At 39.7% G+C, this 19,953-nt stretch overlaps 1 protein-coding gene across 1 annotated transcript; it reads right to left on the bottom strand.

Annotated features, from left to right (window-relative positions):
• Positions 1 to 8,138: 8,138 nt before the first annotated feature.
• On the bottom strand, positions 8,139 to 10,348 carry LOC149381977 (exocyst complex component EXO70H1-like). Its single transcript, XM_089600698.1, has one exon. It carries the CDS (start codon positions 10,178 to 10,180, stop codon positions 8,288 to 8,290), a length of 1,893 nt encoding a protein of 630 aa, XP_089456824.1. The 5' UTR covers positions 10,181 to 10,348; the 3' UTR covers positions 8,139 to 8,287.
• Positions 10,349 to 19,953: the final 9,605 nt, after the last annotated feature.

Here is a 19,953-nt window from a genome sequence, read left to right as displayed (position 1 = left end):
ATGTATCCGTTACATTGTAATTTTGGCGTCAGATCTACGCGGTTTGAGGTTCGCCATCCCAGCCGTTAATTAAATTAGGATTTTTTTTTTCGAGCTAATGTAATATTAGCGAGATTAAAAATGAATAATTAGGCCAATTAAGCCATTAAAATTGTTACACAGTTTACATTTTAAGGTTTTTTTTTTAATTTGTAAAAACACGAACATTTATACAAAACACAAACATTTACCATCATTAAAACCAATAAATGGGCATGCAAAATAACTAAAAGATAACTTATCACAATCAAAACATCGCATCTATGAATAGCCATGAACAGTCATGAATGAATCAAGGATTAATTTTTTCGCACGGAAAGTGTAGATTCTGCGCGGAATCTCTTTTTATGTCGGTCAGTGGGGATTGAACTCACGACCTCCACACAGGAGGTGGTGTGGAATTACCACTAACCTATCCTAGGTGCCACCAGATACCGCAATTACTTTTGTAAATTTTGCGTATATCATTTACATTAATTTATTTATTTATGTAATTAATCGCGATAAAATTTCAACACTTACCACGGTATACCGAAAGGTAAGAGATGAACCAGTAAAATTGAAGGTACGAAACGGAAACGGGAGCGGTGAGTTGAACATTGGGATGAACAACAATAAACGATAACTAATCATGTCGGTCGCACTAAAAGAACAATCAAATCTTAAAAATTCTAAAACATAATTTAGAAATATTTATATAAAAAAAAAGAACGCGATAAATTTTATTTTACATTACTCTTTTTCACAATATTTTTCTAAACATTTGTTTTTTTTTTATTATAGAATTTTCTAGGTTTGAGAGGGTGAAAAAGTTTGTCTAAAATGTTGTCGCTGTTTTTCGAACAACTATTTAGGAGCCAAAGACAGTTAGACCCAAGGCCGGACCAAGTGGTCTCGTCTTGACTCGAGCGTGTCGGACTTGGTATCCCAAGTCGTCCCTTAGCTGTGGATGTCCCTTGAGTTCGTCAGAGTACCTGAAAAGGAGTAGAGAACACGTGAACTACAAAGGGGAAACAGGGGGGGTGCCCCTGTTTACCTCTCCGACGCTCAACATTAGTGTGATTGAGGTGGAGTATAGAGGTTTTAGGGGTGTTTAGAGGCCAAAGCTTGAGAGAAACGAGCGAGGTACGAGTTCGGCAGCATTTCAGTACTCAAGAATGGATTACCTGGGTCAAGGGAAGGACCCTTGTATTTATAGGCAGCCAAGGGGTGGTTGGGAGCCCCCTTGGCCGAGTGAACTTGCTTGGTTCGGCCATTGAGTGGCTGGGTCGGCCAATGGCCGAGTGAACATGGTGGTGAGGTTCACTCGGCCATTGGCCGAGTGAACTGCTGGAAGGTTCACTCGGCCAATGGCCGAGTGAACTGCAGGGGCGGCTGGAAGGTTCACTCGGCCATTGGCCGAGTGAACTGCTGGAAGGTTCACTCGGCCAATGGCCGAGTGAACTGCAGGGGCAGCTGGATGGTTCACTCGGCCATTGGCCGAGTGAACTGCTGGAAGGTTCACTCGGCCAATGGCCGAGTGAACTGCCTTGGCGGCTGGAGGGTTCACTCGGCCATTGGCCGAGTGAACTGCTGGAAGGTTCACTCGGCCAATGGCCGAGTGAACTGCCTTGGCGGCTGGAGGGTTCACTCGGCCATTGGCCGAGTGAACTATCCAATGGCCGAGTGAGCCATTTGACCCAGCCAATGGCCGAGTGAGCCATTGACTCGGCCCATGGCTGGGCTTTGACTTGGCCATTGGTTTGGGCCGGCTCCTGGTTGAGTCGGGGTTTCGCCGCCCAAGACCTCGTACTAGCCATGTGGGTCGAAGAGATGCCCTTGTTCCCGTTGGCCCTAGACGGGCCAACAACATTAGCCCCCCGAGTTTCCGGTCGAGCGTAGGTCGAGTGGAAACTCAAAATCTACGCTTTTATGCGGACGCGGGATGAATGCTCTCGGGTTTGCATCATGAGGAATGGCATTCGCGTGTCGCGAGGGACGACTTTTTGTTTCAGGTTGATCGTGCGTGGCTCATTTTCTCGATCTACCAATGAGGGCGTGATCGATTAGCACGGCTTTATTGTGTTGTGCGCGTCTTATTTTCTCGACTTGCCAACGAAGGCATAACCGATTTGCACGTCTTTGTTGTCTTGTGCGCGTCTTGTTTTCTCGATTTGCCCACGAAGGCATAATCGATTTGCGCGTCTTTGTTGTTTTGTGCGCGTCTTGTTTTCTCGATTTGCCACCGAAGGCATAATCGATTTGCACGTCTTTTTTGTATTGTGCGCGTCTTATTTTCTCGATTTGCCAACGAAGGCATAATCGATTTGCACGTCTTTTTCGTATTGTGCGCGTCTTGTTTATGGATTTGCCAACGAAGGCATAATCGATTTGTACGTCTTTGTTGTATTGTGCGCGTCTTATGTTCTCGATTTGCCACCGAAGGCATAATCGATTTGCACGTCTTTGTTGTATTGTGCGCGTCTTATGTTCTCGATTTGCCACCGAAGGCATAATCGATTTGCACGTCTTTGTTGTATTGTGCGCGTCTTATGTTCTCGATTTGCCACCGAAGGCATAATCGATTTGCACGTCTTTGTTGTATTGTGCGCGTCTTATGTTCTCGATTTGCCACCGAAGGCATAATCGATTTGCACGTCTTTGTTGTGTTGTGCGCGTCTTATGTTCTCGATTTGTCACCGAAGGCATAATCGATTTGCACGTCTTTGTGTATTGTGCGCGTCTTATTTTCTCGATTTGCCAACGAAGGCATAATCGATTAGCACGTCTTTGTTGTATTGTGCGCGTCTTGTTTTCTCGATTTGCCACCGAAGGCATAATCGATTTGCACGTCTTTTTTGTATTGTGCGCGTCTTATTTTCTCGACCTGCCAACGAAGGCATAACCGATTAGCACGTCTTTTTTTTTTGTGCGCGTCTTATTTTCTCGATTTGCCAACGAAGGCATAATCGATTTGCACGACTTTATTGTACCTCTTTTTTTTTTTTTTTTTTTTTTTGAGCGAGAGCGAGCTCTAGTTTCGTTGAGCATTGTTTTTCGTTGAGCATTGTTTCCCATTAGCCCCCCGAGTTTCTCGTGTACTCGTAGAGGAGACTAGAAATTATAATGCAGCAAGATAAAGACTTCGAGGTGAAATGTGATACAATTATCATGCACAAATAGTCAAAAATTACATCCCTAGGCCATTGGCCTTATTGAAATTCGAGATTGTCTTAAAACCGGAAATAAAGTGACATAATGAGAAATGGGGACGGGCTTCCGCTGCAGTGCCGGCTTCAGTAGCTTGACCGAGCTAGAGGATGGCGCTCACCATCTTTTCCTTCCCTTTCCCGTCCACGCCTTGGATGTAGCACATCCTCGCCATCGACTGGTCTCCCAACATGATGGCAATCCCCTTTTCAGTCGGGAACTTCATCATCAGGTGATAGGTAGACGTTATAGCCTTCAGTCGGTTGAGAGTCGGGCGGCCGATGATGATGTTGTACGCTGAGGGCTGGTTCACCACTAGGAGGGACACGATGCGGGTGACCTCGAGCCCCCCCGGAGTCCCGAAGGTGACCGGGAGGTCGATAGTGCCCTCCGTCATGACCCTCTCCCCGGAGAAGCTGAAGAGTGGGGTCGAGATTGGGGTCGGTTTCAGTCCGGTCAGCTTCATCCTGTCCAACGCTGATTTGAAGACGATGTCGGCCGAGCTGCCGTTATCAATCAGGATTCTTCGGACGAGATTGTTGGCGACCGGGGCCGAGACGACTATTGCGTCATTGTGCGGGTGGAGAACTCGTGTCGCCTCTTGGCCGGTGAAGAACATGGACTCGAACGGGGCCGGAAGGGGAGCCTCGTACGTGTGGTTGATGTAGTGCGCAACTTTTCCTCGGGAAACCTCGCGCACGTACTTCTTCCTTTGCGTGGACGAGTCCCCAAACTTCGGGCCACCCATGATCGAGCCCACGACATGCAGCTGTGAGCTCTCCGGTTCTTCAATCGCTGCCTGGTCCGCGACAGTCACCGTCGCCGGACCCTTCCTTCCTTGCCGTGAACGGCCTTCGTGCACAGCGGCTGTCCCGACCGTTCTCAGGACATACTCTTTTAATTTCCCGTCCTGAATCAGGGCCTCGATCTGACGCCTAAGATGATAGCACTCGGACGTCGGATGCCCGTGATCCTGGTGGTACTCACAGAACTTGTTCCGATCCCTCTTCGCGGGATCCTTCGCAAGAGGAGCCGGACTTCCTAGCTTGTCGCGGTGCAGAGCTAGGATCCGCTCTTGCGGAGTGTTCAGAGGGGTGTATGTTGATGACGCTCGGAAGCTATCAACGTGTGACGATCTTGGACCGGAGAGGGGGCGACTGTTAGGGGCCCGGCCTCCCTTGCTCCTCTTGCTTTGAGGGTCGGGGCGATCTTCGTCCTGTTCTTCGCGGTGGCGACTACCTTGTCCTCCTGACTTTCGGCCATCGCGGCCATCGAGGTAGTCCTCGATTCCCATATGTGTGCGGGCTCTCGTCATCAGCTCCGCCATGTCTCGCGGGACTTGCCCGACAATGGACTTGAGGAAGTCGCTCGTGCGAACTCCCTCGGTGATCGCCGTGATGGCGTCCTTGTCGTCGAAGCCCTCGACTTTGTGAGACTCCTCGGTGAAGCGAGCGAGGTATTGTCTCAATGTCTCATCTCTCCCCTGTCGAATGGAGAGGAGGTGGGTCTTCGATTTCTTTTGTGCCACAAGCGTGGCAAAGCGAGCGAGGAAAGCCTCTCGCAAGGCCCGGAAGGATGGGATGCTTCCAGGCCTCAAACTCTGGAACCACTCAAAGCCCGACCCTGTGAGGGTCAGGCTGAAGGCTTGGCAGAGGGTGGCGTCCGTCTGCCCTTGCATCGTCATCCACGTCTCATAGTGTTGGACATGGAAGTGGGGGTCAGTCCGTCCATCATAGGGAGGGATGGACGGCAATTTAAAGTTCCTCACGCAAGGCTGCGCGAGAATTTGTGCGGCGAAGGGAGAGTATGACTCCTCGATCCCTCCATATGATCTTTGCCTCCCCGATTCCCTCATTTTGATGATTTGGTTTTGGAGGCTCTGGATCATTGTGACCATATCAAGCCCGTTGGCAGGGGCCGATTGTCGGGGCCACGGGGGTCACCGGTTGGCGTTCGTTGGACGCTTGGTCCACGACATTGGCCTGAGGTCGGCCAAGAGTTGCGGCGGGGAGCGCGTCCCTTCGGGAATTTAGCCTTTGGCGGAGATCCTCCCCTCGGGAGTTTCTCTGCGCCGTCAAGCGCTCTCTAAGGTCCACGCTTGGTGCGTGACGAGGCGAGGTCGCCCTTGGTCGGGTCGTCCGGCGAGCGCTTCGGCTATCGGCTCCATCGTCGACCAGAGTCGCTCTCTCCTCGGCGAGGGGCCGTGTCCGGCCACCTCTTGAAACCGAGGGGGCGAGTCCCCGGGACTGTGACCGTGCCTGTTGTCGCGCCGGGTACAAAGGATCGGCCAACGCACCGTTGGCCCTCTCGGGTCGCGCTTGAGCGAGGCTAGGGGTGGCCTCGTCGGTCCTCGACTCCTCCACGTATTCGGGGTCGGAGTAATCCTGAGCAGATCGATCCTCGACGTCGTAGCCGAGGAGACCGGCGATGAGGGAGTCGTCAACGCCGGGACGGTCAAGGAGCTCCGCGAGCCGCCGGGCCGTGTCCTCTCGGAGCTCGGCCTCGGGGTCGTTCACCGGGTCTTGGGGCTGGCTCTCGCTATCGCGAGGTTGCCCTTCAAGACGGTGTGCGAGGATTCGGAGACCGTACCTCGAGCTCGTCGCTCGGGTACCCGCGGAGGTAGTGGGTAGGTGACTCATCTCTCGAGAGTCGTAGGAGTGGTGAAAATGTGGAATGGAAGGGAGAGCGTGCTAAGGTCGGTGGTCCCCTCCTTCTAGCGCCAAAATGTTGTCGCTGTTTTTCGGACAACTATTTAGGAGCCAAAGACAGTTAGACCCAAGGCCGGACCAAGTGGTCTCGTCTTGACTCGAGCGTGTCGGACTTGGTATCCCAAGTCGTCCCTTAGCTGTGGATGTCCCTTGAGTTCGTCAGAGTACCTGAAAAGGAGTAGAGAACACGTGAACTACAAAGGGGAAACAGGGGGGTGCCCCTGTTTACCTCTCCGACGCTCAACATTAGTGTGATTGAGGTGGAGTATAGAGGTTTTAGGGGTGTTTAGAGGCCAAAGCTTGAGAGAAACGAGCGAGGTACGAGTTCGGCAGCGTTTCAGTACTCAAGAATGGATTACCTGGGTCAAGGGAAGGACCCTTGTATTTATAGGCAGCCAAGGGGTGGTTGGGAGCCCCCTTGGCCGAGTGAACTTGCTTGGTTCGGCCATTGAGTGGCTGGGTCGGCCAATGGCCGAGTGAACATGGTGGTGAGGTTCATTCGGCCATTGGCCGAGTGAGAAGCTTGGGCCGGCTGAGGTTCACTCGGCCATTGGCCGAGTGAACTGCTGGAAGGTTCACTCGGCCAATGGCCGAGTGAACTGCATGGGCGGCTGGAAGGTTCACTCGGCCATTGGCCGAGTGAACTGCTGGAAGGTTCACTCGGCCAATGGCCGAGTGAACTGCAGGGGCGGCTGGAAGGTTCACTCGGCCATTGGCCGAGTGAACTGCTGGAAGGTTCACTCGGCCAATGGCCGAGTGAACTGCAGGGGCAGCTGGATGGTTCACTCGGCCATTGGCCGAGTGAACTGCTGGAAGGTTCACTCGGCCAATGGCCGAGTGAACTGCCTTGGCGGCTGGAGGGTTCACTCGGCCATTGGCCGAGTGAACTGCTGGAAGGTTCACTCGGCCAATGGCCGAGTGAACTGCCTTGGTGGCTGAAGGGTTCACTCGGCCATTGGCCGAGTGAACTGTCCAATGGCCGAGTGAGCCATTGACTCGGCCCATGGCTGGGCTTTGACTTGGCCATTGGTTTGGGCCGGCTCCTGGTTGAGTCGGGGTTTCGCCGCCCAAGACCTCGTACTAGCCATGTGGGTCGAAGAGATGCCCTTGTTCCCGTTGGCCCTAGACGGGCCAACAACATCTCGTGTTTAGTGGGTGTGTGATTTTAAATTTGATTTGTTATTGGCTTTGGGTAAGTTTCTCTTGAATGTAGGGGTTTGAATTTTTTTACATTTGTTGTGGTTTCTCTTTTACTTTTTCTTTTTTAAATTTATGGTAGTCGACTCACCTGTACGTGAAAAGTTATAGAGTATTCGAGCACTCATTTGGCTATTTTAAAATAAGATAATGGTTGATGAAGGGATTTAAACAACTACAGTTTAATGTCCATAAAAAATATGCATGAACAAAAATCTAATAAAAAAATTAAAATTGGAATAGCAAAAAATGACTATTCCATCTTTAATCTAACTAAACAGGAACAATATGACATCAATACCGATAAACAAAATCAGCTTGAAAATAAAATAGATAAACATAAATTAAAACGAACAACAGTTACAACACTAATATAACATCGTTATTTGGAGACTCATAAACCGTATAGCGCCCTTTGACAGAGGAACTTTTTCTGCACTAAATTAAACTTGTTTAACTCTTTTGCTACGGTACTCTTTAAAAATCCTTTTGAATATCTACGACTATTTCCTTTTCTAATAATAATAAATAAATAAAAAAAAGACTATTTCCTTTGTGTACACTATTTTAATTCTTTTACCGTTTCCGGCAATTAAAGAATTAGTTGCACTCTTCCTTAAACAAATTTTTTTGCTGCCAATCTTCCTTGAACATCGTTACAACTATTGCACTCTGCCAATCTTTAATTATTAAAAAAAAAAAAAAAAAAAAAAAAAGATGCTCTAGAATGGCTATTGGACAAGATGCTCTAGGCCCAAAAATGGGGTTCCAATCAAATTATAAAAAAAAAAGAAAAAAAAAGGGGGAGATAAAGAACATTATTATTTATTCGACAAGACAACCTCCAATTATCAATAATCATGCGCATGCGTCATGGCTGATTATGCAATCGGACTCTTACTTCTTTAATCTATCTTTAATCTACCTAATTATTCCATCAATATCAAACTTATTATTGAGAATAATGTATCAGTAACCGTAAGTATAGTACAGAATTATTGAGAATAAGAACAAAAAAAAAGCATAATCACATTTATGATTCTCCGGATTGATCTCCTTACATGTACTGATATATACACGTGCAGAAAAAGCCTACACACGTGCGAAAATAAAAGAATCTATACAAGAGCGAATTATTGGAAGCCAAGCCAAGATCAACGGGCAGCGCCGCCGCGGCGACCGCGCGTGTGCAACGACCGCGACGGAGACGAGGAGCCGGAGGAAGCCGTGGACGTGGTGCCGAAGAAGAGGTCAGAAAGGTAATTATCCAGATTCTCCGGCGCGTAAACGACAAGAGACTCGGACCCGCATTCCCTGATCAGCCCTTCCCGGCGATTCTCGTAGAATGTCCGGTAAGCCGGAACGAGCCTCCTCGCAACCGACTGCTTGATCTCGTCCCGGAGCTTCGGGTCCGGCACAACCCAACCCGTCTGCTTCCGGTACGCCTCTTCGAACGCCACGTTCAGCGCCCTGAAGTACTCCTTGCTCTTCTCCGACGAGATCTCCGCCGCCGGATCCGCCGGGAGAGACGCGTAAACTTTGCTCCACCCGACGCGCTCGTAGTTCGCGGCGTACTGCCTCACCTTCGCCTCGTGCCTCGCCAACCACTCGTCGCCGAGGAGGAACAGCAGATTCGACTCTCTCACTTTATTCACGACGTACTGGAGATTGTTCGCGAGAAAGAGGTACGAGAGAGCCACGTCGCGGTGGACCTCCGCTTTCCCGTCGAGCTTGCAGAGGAGGACGAGGACGAGCCAGGCGAACCTGGTTGTCACCGGCGAGGACGAAACTTCCTCTGCCTCGAAGCTTCCGATGTAAGACGCGGGGAGTTTCGTGTCGTAGGTGACCGGGAAATCGGCGAAGACGTCGGAGAGCGTGTGGTTGTAGTCGGCGAGGAAGGCCAGGTAGTTCATGACGTAGCGCGTGAGTGGGTGGACTCCGCCGCCGGGGACCGGAGCCCGGGAAGCGTCTTTCTGAACGGCGCTCTCGAAGTCCGCCAGAGTCGCGCGAGCGGCTTCGCCGAGCTTGAGTAGTGACGTCACGGCCTGGTTCCTCACGGCGGTGCAGGATTCGAAGGAGAACACGAGCTCAATCTCCGGCCAGAGCTCGGAGATGGCTTCGTACATGTCCAGAGTCCGGAACATCCTCTCCTGCGATCTCTTCCCCTTCGCCACCACCTCCGGGAAGGCGAAGAGCAAGGCGGCTCCGTCGGCGGCGATCTCCGTGAAGATCGATTCTCTGATTGCGTCGGAGGAGGAGAACACGTGGTCGCAGAGGATTCTCTCGCCGTAGAACAGAGTCTTGACGGAGACTTTGACGGCGTGAACCCAGGCTTTGATCTTGTACTCCAAAACCTCCCAATCTGTCTTCTGGATCTGAGACGGAATCGTCTTCTCGACGCCGAGATGGTAAAGTCCTTCGTCGATGATTGATCGCCGGATCGACTTGTAGACTGTCACGCACTCCTTGGCGTAGCCGGAGGAGATCATAGAGTCCGCGATTGATTTCAGATCTGCCATCGCCGCACCGGAAACTCGCTCGACGTCGGAGATCGACTCCGTGGTGGATCGGAGCTCGTCCTCGATTTCATCCTCGAAGTCGGAGAGGCTGGAGACCGTGGAGGCGCGTGAAGAGTGGTTTGAAACAGATTCGGCGTCCAAGTACTGGCGATTTGAGGACAAAATCCGGTAGAATTCCTTCTGGAGCCTCTTCATCGCCTTCTCCATCAGAGTCTGAGCCCTAATTAGCTTATCCGCAGAGTCCTTCCGTGATATGAAAAAGTGCATCGTCGATTGAAGATCCTTCACGGCGTTCACGTACTTCCTGGCTTCGCTCCTGTCGCCGGAGAAGAGGACCTCGGAAGTGGAAGACGAGGTGTCGCCGGCGGTGTCCCACCGGGAAATGAGCGACTCCGCAGATTGGATGTTCTCCTCCATCATAGACTCGCAGAAGGTCCGGTGCGGCGGCGAAGATGGCGGAACTGTGCTCCTGCTCGGAGAGCTCATCGGAGAAGGAGACGGAGACCTGGACGACTTCTTGAACAACATTTTGCTTAGCGACGGTTTTCCTCGTTGAGCTTCTCGTGCTTTCTAAAGATTTCGCCGATTCGATATTCGGTGAGATAAAAGTGAAAATCAGATAAGAAATGAACGGTTTATAGTGCTTGATCGTTTTGAGCTGTGTTATTGATTTTGGATATGAGCTTGGTGGAGATTATAAGAGTGGATATGAGGAGGTATTTATAAAGCTGGGAATAAAGCAATTGGACATTTGACCCCATTTGATTTGACTATCTTACGCGCTGTTTCGCTTTTTATTTAATCATTCAATATTATTATTAAAAAAAAAAAAACACGTATACTATTACTGTGTACCTGTTGTACATGGATTTACGTTACCCACACAAGGCTACAACTTTAAAAAAGAAATGGTAAAAACGAGTGGTTTTTTGTGGGCAACGGTCGGTCGGTAGTCAAAGTGGGAGGGAAATTTCTTTGTTGCTCGTCGCTGCGATAACGGCAAAGGTCATAAGAGGACAAAACACAAGTTGAAGAATTATTCATATGATGGGTATCTGAAAAAATTACTATTTTAAAGGTTAACTATACAATTTTTATTATTATTCCATTCGATCACGTGCCTTTTTTCCTTACAAAACGTGAAAGGGTAAAATTTTTGTGAAATTATTTGTCGTTCGTTTATGATAGAGTAAACGAACTTACATATATATATATATATATATATATATATATATATATATATATATATATATAGTTTCATAAAAGTTAATCAATATAATTCTTTCAACAAAAAAATAAAACTCTTTTTTTAATCTTTCTAGAAGAATGTTTGATACAATGACGATAATTAAATAAAATCATCACGAATTTATATTGAATCTCTATCACTTGGCTCCAATCATTTATCAAAAAAATATTGTTTTTACAATGTATGCAATTTATATACTACGTATTATAAAAATAAATTAGATTTGGTAGTTTTGAATTTTAAGAAGTAAACACGTGCCCTTTTTAAGATAATAAAACCAAAATTTAGTTCCTAAGAGTGGAATATAAATCATGTTTTGGTTCCAAATTTTTTTGGGTTTGTTCGACTGTTGTGAGTAGTGATGCACGTTCTAAATATTTTTTATTTCTTCTAATTCTGTGAACATTATCGGAATGGGATTCTATTACTCTCCATATAATTGTGTTTTTAGGATATTGGAGGATAAATCCGCTTTTCAATCTTTTGTTTGATAGGACTGGAACATATATCATGTTTGAGTTTTTTTTCACCTTTTTGACGTGATTCTGATCATCTCCGGAACCGAACATTTCTTTTTCTGTTTACCACAAGAATTAAAAGTGTATATATATATATATATATATATATATATATATATATATATATATATATATAATTTTGACGAGTTCTATGACGGAAGTTTGTGGGGATCTACAAATTTTCTTGCCTAATTAATGAATATGAAATCAGAGAAGTCACACCCGTTTACCTCGAGGATTCCCCATGAAATGCATTGAAAAACAATGCCCATACTTAAGGGACTTTCTTCTACATATAATAATATACATATAGTTCATGACAACCCAAAATATTTAATGAAATGAAGATAATTTCAAGTACTTGTTCAGGGGAGCAATTATGCAATTTTTATCTTTTTACTCGCGTGTATATAATCGACGAGATTTTAAACTCTATGTAACACGAGAAGATTTGAACCGAAAGCTTATTAAATGGACAGATCGAATTGAATATAGTAGTTTTTATTTAATTTTTTAAAACGATTAGAAATAGTATTCAAATAATTGAACATAACCTTTTCCCAAGTAAAGTGTTGTTGATAGTATACTATATTGGCATGTGTTAGTGTTACTAGTGTATAAAAGTATTAAATAAATATAACGCGTTCGAAATTCATTACTCAATATATATAAGTTATTTACAAATTGATTATGAACTCGTTGAAATTGTAAAATGTTGCCAAAAACACATTGGTCAATTTTCTGGATGAGAACTCGAAAGATAAAGCCTCTCTAAATTGTATTATATAAGACAGTTTTTTTTTTTTTTTTTTTTTTTTTTTTTTTTTTTTTTGTCAAACTGGGATCTATTTGTCTATGAAACGGTCCAAATTAAACCGAGTGTCCATTATTGTTGGAAACTTTAATGCCCCCGAGGCGCTAACTGAAGTTAGAAGGTTTTAACGTATAGTATTATTAATAAGCCTTTACTTCCAAGTCAAGGCATTAAACACGTAGAAGAAGAGTTCAATGTACAGCGGCATGTAATTTACATAGATTTAATCACTAAATAATTCGCCACTTTCAGCTATTCAAGTATTCTAATTTCTAAACCCCCGAGTGAGATAGCGTGTGTGTAATCCTGAATATCCAAGATGAAGATTATATGTAACTTTTTTGTGTCCGGTTAAAACGTTTCTTGATAAAAGAAAAAAAAAAAATTAAGATACGCAACACATTTTCTTAATTTTAGAAGAGTAATACAAGTGGGACCCATTGATATGTGGGTCCCACCACCACAGCATTGATCTGCCGATGAAAAATATTCCCGTTTTTGGAAAGACGACACGTCAAATCATGATATTAATAAACCACTTTCCCTTAACTAAAAAAAAATTACGTAAAAAAAGTTATTTCCATAATTACTTTAATTGATATCCCATCATTCGTCAGTATTGCCATCATGATTTATTTGTTAGCATTCGTTTTTGTACTAAATATATTTAAGGAAAATATCAACAGTATCTCATGTGTTTAATCGAAATGCGCGATTTATCTCCTCAATTTTCAAAAATATCAGATATCTTTTTTTAGTTTAATATAAATTACACATATCTCCCCTAAAAATATGTTATATCGCAAGTACCATTATTTTCGTTTATTTTTTACCAAAAAGAAATTGAACTCATCAGATTGTCTTTAATGATATATATTTATTTATTATATTATTAAAAAAAAACTACTCTTTATAAAAAAAATTAAAAAAAAACTTTTAACTTTTTTTTTATAAAGATAGATTTTGATTTAATTTTTTAATATATAAAATAGAAAATAAAGTTTTGTCTGTCGTCGATGGATGCATTGGACACTGTTGGATATTTTTCATTAAAAAAAATTATTTCGTCTGTTGTCGATGGTCATGCTGGCTTGTTGGACGGGAGAGAGACGGAAGGATGGGCTTCCGCACATGAAGTCTACCTCGCGGAACTACCGTCTGCCATGTGTCTATCATGCGGAAATAACCCTTCCAACATGTGGCGGAAGTGGCAGAGTGTGTGAGTGTGTGTTGGAAGGGTGGGCAGGTTATTTGTACCGTTGGGGATAAATATTGAGACTGTGCGTGTGTGTACTGTGTAACTTAAACTTTAGCTGTTTAAGAATTGATTTTTTTATTTTTTTTAATTTCTTATTGGAAGTTAATGGAAATATGGATTTCCATTAAGTTTAACGGAACTTCCATTTCCAATAAACAATGGAAGGCACCAAAATACCTAATGGAAATGTCATTTCCAATAAACAACGGAAAGTGGTTTATTGGAAATGGAATTTCCGTTACCTTTCAATAGCCAGGTTGAGTCGATGGATATTGGATATGATAGGATCTGTTTAAAAATTAGAGATCAACTTTCCTTCGTTAAAATATATCTAATATAAATGAATTAAATAATTATGAATATATGTATATTAAAATAAAAAAGATAAATGCCACTATCTAGCAACTTGTATATTGGACCAATGGCGAAAACAAATTGTATATTGGACCAATGGCGAAAACAAATTGTATATTGGACCAATACTGAAAAAAGTTTGTATATTGGACCAATAGTTAGAGCCAGCAATACTAAGATAAAATTGACATCAAATTAAAACCGAACTGATTAATGAAATCGAGTTAAAATTTGTGCTCGATTTCGATATCAGAATATTAATAACGCATATAAAATATCGAGTATAAGATAGCCTTTTTTACAATATTTTTAAAATTAATAAGCAAATTAATTTGATCAACAAATACCAAGAGATCTTGAATGAGAAATGAGGATCTCAAATCTGCATAAACTTACATCCATGAAAAACTTCAAGAATCTAAAAAAGAATAACAATAGATCATTTGTTTTGTTGATACCTGATCCTAACTAGTCATTGGAATCATCGTATTTTTGTTTACTACCCAAGGGTTTGAATCGATAATTTTCTACCAAAAGAGCATGCGATTTTATGAAACGAGATCTCAAAGAAAAATTTAGCTAATAAGGAAGTGATTATCCCGAAGATATATAATTTATTTCTAAGAAATTTTGACCATCCGAGAATAAAAATCGAGACATCATCCTTCCATATCGAAGACGAATATTTTAGATGTCAAATATTAAGCCACGCCAATGAAAAACATCGACTAGAATGATCTCATTTTATTTGTTTACTTTGAAAATTTTATCACTGGATTCTATCCCGAAAGATAAATCATGCTAAATTAGAGTACTTGTGCATGAGTTCTTAGCTTGCGAGTTTGAGATGTTTGAAATCAAATTCCATCACGGTACATTTTCGCAGTTCGAATATTAACAATTATCAAGACGAAGGACGATGAAATTGTTGCATTTAACTGCTCCTAACTCAGGACTAAAAAAGCAATTTTCATAAAATCAAATAATATTGCATCACAAACCCAATATTCCATTCCTAGCATATTAATACAAACATAGTTTTAGATTTTTATTTTTATTTTTTTATATAGTGTTATTATATTTCTATATATTTTACATAAATATAAAATTACTCTGTGGACTCTCAAATATATATATATATATATATATATATATATATATATATTAAATAAACACATATATTATCATTATTATTATTATTTGTGTTTTTTTTCTTCATAAACCAATCTCCAAGAAGAAGAAAACATTATATTTATTTGATCTAAACTTAGGTAAAAAAAAAAAAGGTTGTCTTAATTCTTTTATTTTCAGTCAAATATATGTCTGAATCTACAAAACCATATATATTAACCTTTTTGATATTTTCGTCTCTTAAAAAAGTGAACGAAGGAAATGTAGAAAGAAAGTCAATTACACATTCACTACAAAACTGCATGCTAGCCTAAATGGCGCGAAAAGTATAGGAGTGTATCTAATTTATTGGCATCTAATGAAAAGCAAGTGGTAATTTTCAGCCATCAATATTCGAAATCTTAATTTCGTTGTATACTTTCAAATTCTCCTATGATATGACTTTTTCTATCGGCAATTATATGAATTTAGTAGCGCTTACGACGTACTTGTCAAACGTAAAATTTTGACTTCAAAAACTCAACCTGATATTGTTTGGTCAGCGATTTCGCTGTCAACCAATGTATAAGAAGATATGAAACAAAATATATTTTCTTTATATATATACAAAAATGGAATCTATTCCCTTATATGAGGTATATGATCTACAACAATGTAGACCGTGGTTTGAACTTTTGGACCGATTATTTGAGGTCAGTTCCGATGGGCTAATCTGTTTAAACTTTCGTTTATATGAAATTTAGTCAACCACCAAAAGTAGAATACTAATAAAAAAAACCAATTCTCAAGCAAACAAAATCACCATTTAAGGCGATTGACTATTTAATTAGCAGACCCCTTCTCTCCATTCAATAATGCGCAAACAAACTTACGCCACGTCTATTGAAAAAAAAGTACATATCTTGACATTAAGAACCATGAAATTTGAAGGGAGTACACTCACTTGCATCAATTTTGGTTATAAAAATATATGAAAAAGCATATATTTTGATGTTTAAAATCTTAAAAAAATTTAAAGATTGTCTAGTTGGAACAAATTCCTCTTAAATGAATTTATTGTTGATCAAAAGCAAATAATATGTTGTCAATCTGATCTAAGAGAAGTTATATTAGTTTCCTTACAAAATATGCGATGACCTAACTCTTGAGATATAGAAAAAAAAAATATATGTATCAGACAAAGACCCAATTTTGAGCATTTTGACATTTATATTACCAAATTCCATAAAAATAATCTCAATCTTTTATGAGACGGAAGATTTCATTTCAATTTTTTATGGATTCCATAATTTTTTTTCCCATAAAAATTTGGAATGGAATATGAAATTCCATATTTCCATATAATTTTTTGAAACAATTATTTTTAATGTTATATTCAGGGATTTTTTTGAAAGGTTTTTATAGGTATAGGTAAAGTTGAAAAAAAATGACAAAAGTGAAAAAATAAAGAAAATAATTTAAAAATGAAATAGACTATGAATGAGTGGTAATAAACATATAAAATATGAATAAAAATAAATAAATTATTTAATAACATCATAATTGATTACATAAAATTTCAAATAAATGAGAAATATAAGTATCACAATAAAAATTACAAAGTTTCAAATTCAAATTTAAATTCAAATGGAAAGATGTGTTGTAAATTTGAGAGGGAAATGAGTGTTTGAGAGAGAAATGAAAGATGTGTGAATAAATAAATGTTAATGAGGATGTATTTATAAGAAAACAATAATTTGAGTTAAAATTTAATTTTTTTTAAATATTTTAGAAGTCAAAAGTTAATAAAATGAACAAATAATTTTGGCCATTGGCTCTCCAATATTTATAAATCCAATGGCCAAGAGTATTAAAAATAAATAAATCAAAACAAAGTAATTTAATATGAAAAGTTGGATATCTAAATTAATATGAAATTCGTCCAATTTTTTCCAATTTAATATGGGGTCCATCCAATTTTTTTATATTAGTTATTTTGGAACTTGGACTGTCCAAATTTTTTTAAAAAAAAAAAAAAAAAAAAAAAAAAAAAAAAAAAAAAAAAAAAACTTTTTGAGTAGTGTCCAATTTTTTTATTTTTTATTTTTTATTTTTATATATATATATAAAAAGTATACGAAATAAGCCATCTAATCTCTAATGAGTTATTTTGAAGTGGCCTATTATATATAAATTCTCTTTTTATATCGATACAGGTATCCCAAACTATTAAATCCCATTTCATGAAGCAGGGAAGACTGACCTAACTGACGAATTTCAATGATATCGGTTTAAATTGTTTTTATAGCTGTAATTATGGGACAAATCACAAATTATACCAATTTCGTATTAATGAAATAGTTAAAACAGTATATTTTGATTATTTTCCAATGTATGTGCGCTACAAATGTCAGTAAAGTGAAAAGCCCCACGAGCGGGTTTGACCTAGTGTTTTTTAGCTCCTCCTTTTTTATAGCAATTTTTTTTTAATATAAAGTAATTAAATATACAATTTCATCTTATATCATTTTTAATGAAGTTGAGTTTTCGTTCCAAAAAAAAAATAATAATAAAAAAACCCGACCATTTTCTCACGTATACTTATCTTATACTAGATAAATCGTATGTATCCTTGGATAAGCAATTCCATCTTATTACTTCGTATCATCAATCATCATGACTTTGTCCGCATGATATTTCTTAATCAATACGAATACGGATGTTTACTTGGTAAACTGTGCGTTCAGAAAATAATTGAATATATTTCCGAACGAGTGCATATATATGGCAATTAGCTTATCCACATCAACACGAAAAATATTTTTCAATCGCGACTTCAAAATTAAAGTATGTTGATCAGAAACAGTCGAACTTATTCGGATTGATTTGTCGTCTAGCTGGATCAACATATATTTGAAAATTGCCGCGTGATGTTAGATTATTAATCTTTTTTTTGAGAAATAGATTATTAATCTTTGTGCGGTGGGGAAAAAAGAAGAACACCCAATTATTTATTACATATCCAATAGTCATACCCTTGCATTTAAGGTGGCTAGGCATGGCTTAAGAACTTGAGAGTATGTGTACAATTTGATAATTAATTCTAATGTGTACTCTAAATAAGAGTAATAAAAACGAAAATCAAAATATAAATGTTTTTAATAATATTTTTATACTTCTTTTTGTTATATAACTAAAATAACCGGGTAAACCGTGAATTGGATCCGTTAAATTTTTTATTTATTTATTTTTTGAGGAAAAAGCAACTGGTTTCTTTCTTTCTTTCTTGTAAGTTAACAACAACGATTTATAGCGTCTCTCGAACTCTGACAACCTCGTAAATTGTCGCTGGAACTAAATAAAACTTGAGGGAATTTAAAATTGGTGATATCTTTTGACGTCATTGGTGGCTCAGTAACGCCAAAAATCTCTTATTATTGTAGTGGCTAACACTATTTACAAATTATTCTTTATTTAAACAAGAACATATATTATTGTTCTTTGTAAGACTATAACTTTGTTTAGTCAAATATTCAATATTTTAACAGGAAGAAGGTAAGCAATAATTGAGTAGTTATAATGAGAAAATAACATATATATCATGTGTTTTAGTGAAATGTCGATTTTAACCTTTGATTTTAAAAAATGTCGAGATCATACCATCTGTTTAACTAAAATGATGAAATTATACCCTGAAATGAATAACAGTGTCACAAATATCTCTTTCATTGATATTAACTCTTATATAAGAAAAACCGAATAAAATTCAAAACAGTATCCTAACTTCCAAATTTTCAATTTTGAAATAAAAATAGCCTTAAATTGAAATTAAATAATAAAATTCATATCTCCCAAGAGATGACTTCATTATGTGTTCGAATTGCAACTCTAAATCCTGGATTCTCTGTTCGAATCTTTAATTTTGATGACTATCAACTGTCGATTTTTACCATTTTACCTCAATTTTTGTGTTCTTCACGATCAAGAGACTGTTGTTTATTTTTTAGTTTTTTTTTAAATAAATTACATATATGACGCGAATGAATAAAAATAATTGGTGTTTACATATAAATATTATAGTCAACGTCAATTAAAATTCAATAAAAAGAAGATTTGTGATACTGTTGTCTATTTCAGGGTATAATTTCGGCATTTTAGTTAAACAGATGGTATGATTTTGATATTTTTGAAAACTAAAGGTTAAACTCGATATTTCACTAAAACACAAGGTATATGCGTTTGGTTATCAACTCAAAAACTGTTTTTGAGTTTTCAAGAAGTGAAAATATGAAACAAAACTGGAAAATGTGTTTGGTAAGGTGTTTTCGGAAAAAAAATTTCAAAAAATTTTGAAGTTGTTTTGGAAAAAAGTAAAGAAAACTGAAAACAAATAAAAAGTGTTTTTGAAAAAAAATTTATTCTCTTCTCTCCTCTTTCTCCTCATCTTCTCTTTTCATTCTTTCAAAAACAAAAATGGAAACTATACCAAACACTTTTTTCAGTTTTTTCACTTTCTCAAAAACAAAAATGAAAACTGTACCAAACAGCTTTTTGAAAACAACTACAAAACAGTTTTTCAGTACAATTACGAAAATTAGAAAACAGAAAACAAAAAGCAGTTTGAGTTGACTACCAAACACAAATGTGTCATTTTCCCGGTTATAATTGATTAGAATGTTTGTTCCAAAAAAATTGGCTCTCTTGACCATTATTATAGACTTATAGTATACAGAATGCTGGGATTAATTTAATATTAGAGGGCAGGTTTCATTCCAAAAAAGGATTTCGCGTATGTGGCTACGTCATTGTGCTACAGCTTTTCAAGTTCTTATTTAAGCAACGTTTTTCATAATACACGGCGTCACATAAATTGACTAAGCAGTCATATTTTAAACCGTCTTCTCGCTTAACATTAAAGACCTGTTAATGAATATAGACAGACATAAAAAGAAATGGAACTGAGATTATTTTCTTTCCAACATAAATCAAACAAGAAGA

This window comes from Urtica dioica, chromosome 11, assembly GCF_054948205.1.
Source record: "Urtica dioica subsp. dioica isolate 48M chromosome 11, U.dioica_male_clone48M_v1_H2, whole genome shotgun sequence".
Taxonomy (NCBI): domain Eukaryota; kingdom Viridiplantae; phylum Streptophyta; class Magnoliopsida; order Rosales; family Urticaceae; genus Urtica; species Urtica dioica.
This window is presented reverse-complemented; position numbering and strand designations above follow the sequence as displayed.

Coding starts and splice junctions, on each gene's coding strand:
- LOC149381977 (XM_089600698.1), bottom strand. CDS start 10,180: ATGTTGTTCAAGAAGTCGTCCAGGTCTCCGTCTCCTTCTCCGATGAGC.